The 8,567-nt window shown below is 46.7% G+C and overlaps 1 protein-coding gene across 2 annotated transcripts in view; it reads left to right on the forward strand.

Moving 5' to 3' along the window:
• ADGRE1 (adhesion G protein-coupled receptor E1) overlaps positions 1–8,567 on the forward strand; it is a 60,007-nt gene that overhangs the window by 31,939 nt on the left and 19,501 nt on the right. For both annotated transcript variants that reach the window (XM_011943549.1, XM_011943550.1), the window contains 4 exons: positions 95–294; positions 2,722–2,892; positions 5,655–5,849; positions 7,485–7,720. In XM_011943549.1, the coding sequence (XP_011798939.1) occupies positions 95–294; positions 2,722–2,892; positions 5,655–5,849; positions 7,485–7,720 (802 nt within the window). The remainder of the gene's footprint in view (positions 1–94; positions 295–2,721; positions 2,893–5,654; positions 5,850–7,484; positions 7,721–8,567) is intronic.

Raw genomic sequence — 8,567 nt, forward strand, 5'->3', positions numbered from 1 at the left:
TGTGTGTGTGTGTGTGTGTGTGTGTGTGTTCGATCTTCTATAATAACTATTGAGCAAACGATTCCCTCTTTTTCTCCTTTGGGGAAACCTGCAGGGACCACTGGTGTGGCTTTTGTCTCCTTTGTGGGCATGGAGTCTGTTTTAAATGAACGCTTCTTCCAAGACCACCAGGCTCCCCTGACCATCTCCAAGATCAAGCTGAAGATGAATTCTCGAGTCGTTGGGGGCATCATGACTGGGGAGAAGAAAGATGGCTTCTCAGATCCAGTCATCTACACTCTGGAGAACATTCAGGTTTGTGAAGAGGTCTCTACTGAGATTCCGGTCTACCTGTTGGGAACTCCTCGTCTCTCGATTTCCTTAACTCTCCTTTTTGATGGGAAGCTATTGAGGTCGGTAAGCTTCCACAATTTCTAGCAATTCAAGTCAATCAACAGAAGCCACCGCTAGAGGAATGAAGTCTCCCACTGTTACCAAACAGAGCTAGGTCCATTTGCCCATGTGCAACAGAAAGCCAAACACTGAAGCACGGGGATTTGGAGAGAGAGAAGTTTATTGCAAGACTGCCAAGGAAGGACACAGGAGTCTGGCTCAAATCTGTCTCCCCAAGCTGGGGGGCTGGGGCAGGTTTTATAGTCAGTGGGTAATGAGCTGTGTTCTGATTGCATCTTACAATGAAGTGATGCAGGAAGGCGTGATCTGATTGGATCCTGCCATGGGGTGATGCCAGGGTTTGATCTGATTGGATCCTGGATCCTGCTATGTGGTTGTTGCTTCTTTTATTATTATTATACTTTAAGTTCTAGGGTACATGTGCACAACGTGCAGGTTTGTTACATATGTCTACATGTGCCATGTTGGTGTACTGCATCCATTAACTCGTCATTTACATTAGGTATATCTCCTAATGCTATCCATCCCCCTCCCCCCACCCCACAACAGGACCCGGTGTGTGATGTTCCCCTTCCTGTGTCCAAGTGTTCTCATTGTTCAGTTCCCACCTATGAGTGAGAACATGCAGTATTTGGTTTTCTGTCCTTGCGATAGTTTGCTGAGAATGATGGTTTCCAGCTGCATCCATGTCCCTACAAAGGACATGATCTCATCCTTTTTTTTTTTTTTTTTAGTATCTTTTATTTATTTATTTTTTTATTTCTTTATTTTTTTTATTTTTTTTTATTATTGTACTTTAAGTTCTAGGGTACATGTGCACAACGTGCAGGTTTGTTACATATGTCTACTTGTGCCATGTTGGTGTGCTGCACCCATCAACTCGTCAGCACCCATCAATTCATCAGGTTCACACCATTCTCCTGCCTCAGCCTCCCAAGTAGCTGGGACTACAGGCATCTGCCACTGGGCCCAGTTAATTTTTTGCATTTTTAGTGGAGACGGGGTTTCACCATATTAGCCAGGATGGTCTCGATCTCCTGACCTTGTGATCTGCCTGCTTCAGCCTCCCAAAATGCTGGGATTACAGGCGTGAGCCACCTCCCCAGGCTTTTTTTTTTTTTTTTAGATGTAGTTTCACTCTTGTTGCCCAGGCTGGAGTGCAATGGTGCAACCTCGGCTCACTGTAACCCCTGCCTCCTCGGTTCAAGCCATTCTCCGGAGTAGCTGGAATTACAGGTGCCCACCATCACGCCCAGCTAACCTTTTTGTATTTAGTGGAGACACGGTTTCACCATGTTGGTCAGGCTGATCTTGAACTCTTGACCTCAGGTGATCCACCCACCTCAGCCTCTTAAAGTGCTGGGATTACAGGCATAAGCCACCATGCCCACCCTTCTAGTATACATTCTTAAAGCATGTTGTTCTTAAACTGTTACTAAAAACATTTCTCTGCTTACTTGGCTTTTATATGTTTTTCCTCCCACTGCACTATGATCTCCTTGGGGGAAGAACTGTGTCTATTTTATTTACTAATGTCTCCGGTAAACAGCACAGATCAAGGCATGTAATAGGTATTCAATAATAACACGTTGAACAAGGCTGGGTGTGGTGGCTCATGCCTGTAATCCCAATAGTTTGGGAGGCCTATGCAGGCGGATTACTTGAGGTCAGGAGTTCGAGACCAGCCTGGCCAATATGGAGAACCCCATCTTTACTAAAAATACAAAAATTAGCTGGATATAGTGACACACGCCTGTAATCCCAGAACTTTGGGAGGCCCAAGGCAGGTGAATCACTTGACATCAGGAGTTCAATACTGGTCTGGCCAACATAGTAAAACCCCGTCTCTACTAAAAATACAAAAATTAGCTGGGCGTGGTGGTGGGCACCGGTAATCCCAGCTACTTGGGAGGCTGAGGCAGAAGAATCACTTGAACCCTGAGGCGGAGGTTGCAGTGAGCTGAGACTGCACCACTGCACTCCAGCCTGGGCGACAGAGTGAGACTCAGTCACACACAGACACAAAAAAAACCACACATTGAATGAATAAGTGAATAAGGAGTGACTATGCAGAAGGCCTTATTATGGATTTGATGAAAGGAGGAGTTTTCTTCTAGCAACAGGAATGTAAGCTGCCCCATCAGATTGGCCCTCACTGCATAATGAAATATCAGCATTTTCCCCCATTCCCTCAGAACATACCCTGTGTATTCTTGTTCCCAGTGACTCTTGAGGATGGTCACATTTAATCCATTTGATGGGGATTCTCAGGTGACCAGGGCCTTTGTTTTGTTTTTTTTTTGTTTTTGTTTTTCTGGGTTTTTTTAGCCAAAGCAGAAGTTTGAGAGGCCTATCTGTGTTTCCTGGAGCACTGATGTGAAGGGTGGAAGATGGACATCCTTTGGCTGTGTGATCCTGGAAGCTTCTGAGATACATACCGTCTGCAGCTGTAATCGGATGGCAAATCTTGCTGTTATCATGGCTTCTGGGGAGCTCACGGTTAGTAATGATGATTTGTTCCCTGAGGCAGAGTATCTGCCTCCAAATCCAATGGGAAAATATTGATTAAACATCTGTTGTGTGTCTCCCAGGGGGTTGGGTGTTGTGGGACGGAGTCATGGGGACAGAAGGGGTAGGTGATATGTCTTTGCCCCTGCAGAACTTACAGTCTGGTTGGAAGGCCATGAAACTCAAATATACAATGAGAAATAATGACCCTAAATAGGGCCAGGCACGGGAGCAATCACAGATCTTACTTAATGAGCACCTACAGCATGCTGGGCTCTTTAAGTTAAGTGGTTTTGGATGCATTTCACAGAATGGGCAAAGTGGCCCATCTAGGCCTGAAGCTAGAAATTGGGGCAGGTGGAATTCAAATCTGGGGAAGTCTCTTTCGACTAAAACATGCAAATGGATCAAGAAGGAATGCTGTAAGAATTCAGAGGTGTTGGCCGGGCGCGGTGGCTCATGCCTGTCATCCCAGCACTTTGGAAGGCCAAGGCGGGTGCATCATGAGGTCAAGAGATCGAGACCATCCTGGTCAACATGGTGAAACCCTATCTCTACTAAGAATACAAAAATCAGCAGGGTGTGGTGATGCATGCCTGTTGTCCCAGCTACTCCAGAGGTGGAGGCAGGAGAATCCCTTGAATCACTTGAACCTGGGAGGCAGAGATTGTAGTGAGCTGAGATGGCACCACCTCATTCCAGCCTGGCAACAGAGCAAGACTCCATCTCACACACACACACACACACACACGAAAAAAAAAAAAAAAAGAATTCTGAGGTGTTTCCAAGAGAGCTGATGATAGAGCGGGAGGAAACAGAATATGAAATAAGCCTTGGTGAATGAGTAGATTCGGCAGACAGGAAGGACGTCCTCATTAGTGTTGTAGAAAGCATCCTTTCGCCGGGTGCAGTGGCTCACGCCTGTAATCCCAGCACTTTGGGAGGCCGAGGCGGGCGGGTCAGGAGGTCAGGTGATCAAGACCATCCTGCCTAATACGGTGAAACCCTGTCTCTACTAAAAATACAAAAAATTAGCCGGGCATGGTGGCGGGCGCCTGTAGTCCCAGCTACTCGGGAGGCTGAGGCAGGAGAATGGCGTAAACCCGGGAGGCAGAGCTTGTAGTGAGCCGAGATCGCATCACTGCACTCCAACTTGAGTGACAGAGTGAGACTCTGTTTCAAAAGAAAAAAAAAAGTATCCTTTCCTATTATGGTCGACCCAACGTTTAATTCCCTCCCAGGGAGGCCATAAGTCCGTGCGGTTTTAAGGACCATGTGGCTTAGGATTTAAGAGAACTGGATCCAGAACAAAACTGACTTAGTTTCAAGTCCCGTCTCTACCACTTTCTAGCTGTGTTTTCTTGGAAAAGCCACTTAACTTCTCTGCACTGAGCCCAGCTCTCTCATCTCAGAAATGAGAACAACAACACAAAATGCTGATGATCACTAGCATTTATATAGTATGTTTCTGGCACAGTTGTACTTTAAATGTTTTCTTTTAATCCTCCTACAACAACTCTGTAAGGCAGTTACCATTAATATTCTCTTTTTAACAGATGAGGAAACTGAGGGCAAAGAGCAGTTAAATGTCTTGTCCAAACTCATACAACTAGAAATTGGTCAGTTTTCTTTTCTTTTTTCTTTTTTCTTTTTTGAGACTGAATTTTGCTCTTGTCACCCAGGCTAGAGTGCAGTGGTGCGATCTCGGCTCACTGCAACCTCTGTCTCCCAGGTTCAAGTGGTTCTCTTGACTCAGCCTCCCGAGTAGCTGGGATTACAGGTGCCCACCACCATGCCCAGTTTTTTTTTTTTTGGTAGAGACAGAGTTTTGCCATGTTGGCCAGGCTAGTCTTGAACCCCTGACCTCAGGTGATCCACCCACTTCAGCCTCCCAAAGTGCTGGGATTACTGCGCCCAGTCAATGGTCAGTTTTCCTAACCACTTTGTGACAATATCATAGAGAGGTGCTCATAAGATGGTGCCTGGCATATCTTTAACCCACAGAAAGCACTCGGATACATTTAAAATCAATTTTAAAATTAATTATGAATAAATGGCATAGAAGAAGAACTTAGCTTGTCATGTTCCACTCCTGAAGTTGGAGCATTCCTGAATGTCTGCATTATCAGTTGGGATGCAGTACAGGAAGGAAAAAACACCCCAGGTATTTCAAGCAGAAAGGGATTTAACACAGGGAAGTGGGTGCTCACAAAAATCTCTGGGAGGGGATGGAGGAGTTGAAGTCAGTGGGCTGTCACTTCAATGTTGGCTTCAAGACCATCCCCCAATGCAGCTATAACTCAGAGGTCAGAAATTGCTGCTGTCATTTTGCCACCCCACTCCACCATGAAGGACTGGACATTTGAAATGTGGAATTAAGCTCACTCCTGTCTGCCAAAAGCTGATATTTGCCTCCCTTCTGCATTCCAAGACATTCACAGATGTATCTCACTGGAGAACCTAAATTACATCCAGGACCTTAGTTCCCAAGGATTCTGGGAGATGTAGTTTGTGGACATCCAGTCCCAGTAATACCTGGAGTAGCGCATAGGACAGGGCTGGGAACAGGTGCTGGTGGATGCCAGTTGATTGCAAAGGATAATGAAGGACAATATCTAGTTCACTGAGTATTAGAGGGAGAAAAGGCCCCCAAGCTAATTTTGCCCGAGCCAGGGTTTTAGATAACTGTTCTTCCCACCTGGGGGGGATTTTGATCCCATTCTCAGGCCAACTATGGAATTCCTTCCTGACAGATGGACTTCTCCTTGTACGTCATTAGCCACGTGGGCATGATCATCTCCTTGGTGTGCCTCGTCTTGGCCATCGCCACCTTTTTGCTGTGTCGCTCCATCCGAAATCACATCACCTACCTCCACCTGCACCTCTGCGTGTGTCTCCTTTTGGCCAAGATCCTCTTCCTCGCCGGTATAGACAAGACTGACAATCAGGTCTACATCGCTCAGGCTGTGTCCCTACCAAACCCCATCTTCTCCCCACCTGCCTCAGCTCATTCCTACCCAATCCCCTCTACCCCTGTTCCTACCTCAGGGCCTTTGCATAGGCTGTGCCCTCTGCCTGTAACACTCACTTCCCAGCTTCTCACCTGCTTGACTCCTTGTGATAGCTCTCAGTTCAAAATTACATCCCTGATCATGTTATGAATTCTAGCGGTTCCTCCTATTACTTGTTTTTGTTTGTTTGTTTGTTTGTTTTTGATACTGAGTTTCGCCCTTGTTGCCCAGGCTGGAGTGCAATGGCATGATCTTGGCTCACTGCAACCCCCTCCTCTTGGATTCAAGCAATTCTCCTGCCTCAGCCTCCTGAGTAGCTGGGAATACAGGCATGAGCCACTATGCCCTGCTAATTTTTTGGTATCTTTAGTAGAGATGAGGTTTCACCATTTTGGCCAGGCTAGTCCTGAACTCCTGACCTCAGGTGATCCACCCACCTTGGCCTCCCAAAAAGTGCTGGGATTACAGGCTTGAGCCACAATGCACAGCCCCTCCTATTACTTTCTAAACCAGAGGTTCTCTTCCTGGGTGCTTTCCCCACCAGGCGAGACTTGGCAATGTCTGGAGACATTTTTGGTTGTCACAACTGGAGGAGTGTGCTACTGGTATCTAGCGAGTAGAGGTTAGGGATGCTGCTAAGGATCTTGTAGTGCACAAGACAGCCCTCCATGACAGAGGATGATCCTGCAATAATGTTACAAATGTCGATAATGCTACAGCTTGGAATCTCGACTTCTCTTTCTTTTTATTTTCTCCTTCCTTCCTTCCCTTGCTTCTTTCTTTCTTTCTTTCTTCTTTCTTTCTTTCTTTCTTTCTTTCTTTCTTTCTTTCTTTCTTTCTTTCTTTCTTTCTTTCTTTCTTTCTTTCTTTCTTTCTTTCTCTCTCTCTTTCTTGCTTCGCTTTGCTTTCTTTTTTTTTTTTGAGACAGAGTCTTGCTATGTCACCCAGGCTAGAGTGCAGTGGCTGAATCACAGCTCATGACAGCCTCCCGGGCTCAAGCGATCCTCCCACCTCTGCCTCCCAAGTACCTGGGACCACAGGCCTGTGCCACCATGTCTGGCTAATTTTTGTATTTTTTTTTTGTATAGAGATGGGGGTTTTGTCATGTTGCCCAGGCTGGTCTCAAACTCCTGGGCTCAAATGACCTGCCTGCCTCAGCCTGCCAAAGTGCTGGGATTACAAGCGTGAGCCACCACACCCAGCCAATAAAACTTTATTTACAAGGCAGGCAGGCAGCCTATGAGGTCTAGTTTGCTGAACCTGCCTATTTTCAACCATTCCCTAAAGTAGGGTGATCAACAGTCAGTTTTCCTAAAACTCTTCCTGTTTTAGAACTGAAAGTCATGCGTCTTGGGAAATCTCAGTTCCAGATAAACCAGGATCATGGGTCACCTTACCAGGAAGTGGTGCTGCCTGTGGTCAAGAACCACTGCCCATCTCTATAAATGTTTGTGAGATGAATGAGTGAGCTAGATTTGGGGAATTTCCAGCCGAAGAGTCTCTCTCTTCCTTTCTTCCTCTCGATTTCTCTCTGGGGTGGAGGATCCTGACGTGCATGCTTCTCCCCTCCAGACGGGCTGTGCCATCGTCGCGGGCTTCCTGCACTACCTTTTCCTTGCCTGCTTCTTCTGGATGCTGGTGGAGGCTGTGATGCTCTTCTTGATGGTCAGAAACCTGAAGGTGGTGAATTACTTCAGCTCTCGCAACATCAAGATGCTGCACATCTGTGCCTTTGGTTATGGGCTGCCAGTGCTGGTGGTGGTGATCTCTGCCAGTGTGCAGCCACAGGGCTATGGAATGTATAATCGGTGAGTGACATCCTCTCTCTTCCTGAAGACCGTGCTGCCAAGGATCATAGTGATAATGACATGAGCAACAAGGAGAGTAACAACAGTAGCAGTAGTTGTGGCTACCATTTGTCGAGCTCTTACATTATGTGCTATTGGTTTCAGGACCACCATGTACAGGAGCACAGGTTGTGCACTGCACAAATCCAGGGTCACTACTATTTGAGATTTATGTTCCAGGAAGAGAATATCTAGTTTACCTAACTTGATTATTTTCCTTTTCTTGTGTGTATGACATGGGGGGTGGGGGTGAAAGCGAGAGAGGAATACTTCTGCTTGGTGGCATGTGTCTGTAATTCCAGCTACTCGGGAGGCTGAGGCAGGAGAATTGCTACCTGGGAGGCAGAGGTTGCAATGAACTGAGATCGCACCATTGCACTCCAGCCTGGGGAACAAGAGTGAAACTTTATCTCAAAAAAAAAGGTGGGGGGAATATTGGGGTGCTGTTATTGAACATGACGGAATGGCTGTTGTGTAATAAAAGCAGCTAATGTACACTAGAGACATAATAAAAAGAGGCAATCCTTTCTTCCTCCCTCCAACCCTCCCTCACTCTCTCCTTCCTCCCTTCTTCCTCTCTCCATATCTCCCTCCCCTCTTCCCTCCCTCCTTCCTTCCTCCCTTTCTTCCTTCCTTCCCTTCCCTCCCTCCTTCCCTTCCCTCCCTCTCTTCCTTCCTTCCTCCTTTCCCTTTCTTCCCTTCCTCCCTTCCTCCCTCCCTCCTTTCCCTTTCTTCCCTTCCTTCCCTTCCCTCCCTCCTTCCCTTCCATCCCTCTCTTCCTCCCTTCCTCCTTTCCCTTTCTCCCTTC

The sequence above is a fragment of the Colobus angolensis genome, unplaced genomic scaffold (genome assembly GCF_000951035.1).
Source record: "Colobus angolensis palliatus isolate OR3802 unplaced genomic scaffold, Cang.pa_1.0 Scaffold22, whole genome shotgun sequence".
In the NCBI taxonomy this organism is placed as follows: Eukaryota; Metazoa; Chordata; class Mammalia; order Primates; family Cercopithecidae; genus Colobus; species Colobus angolensis.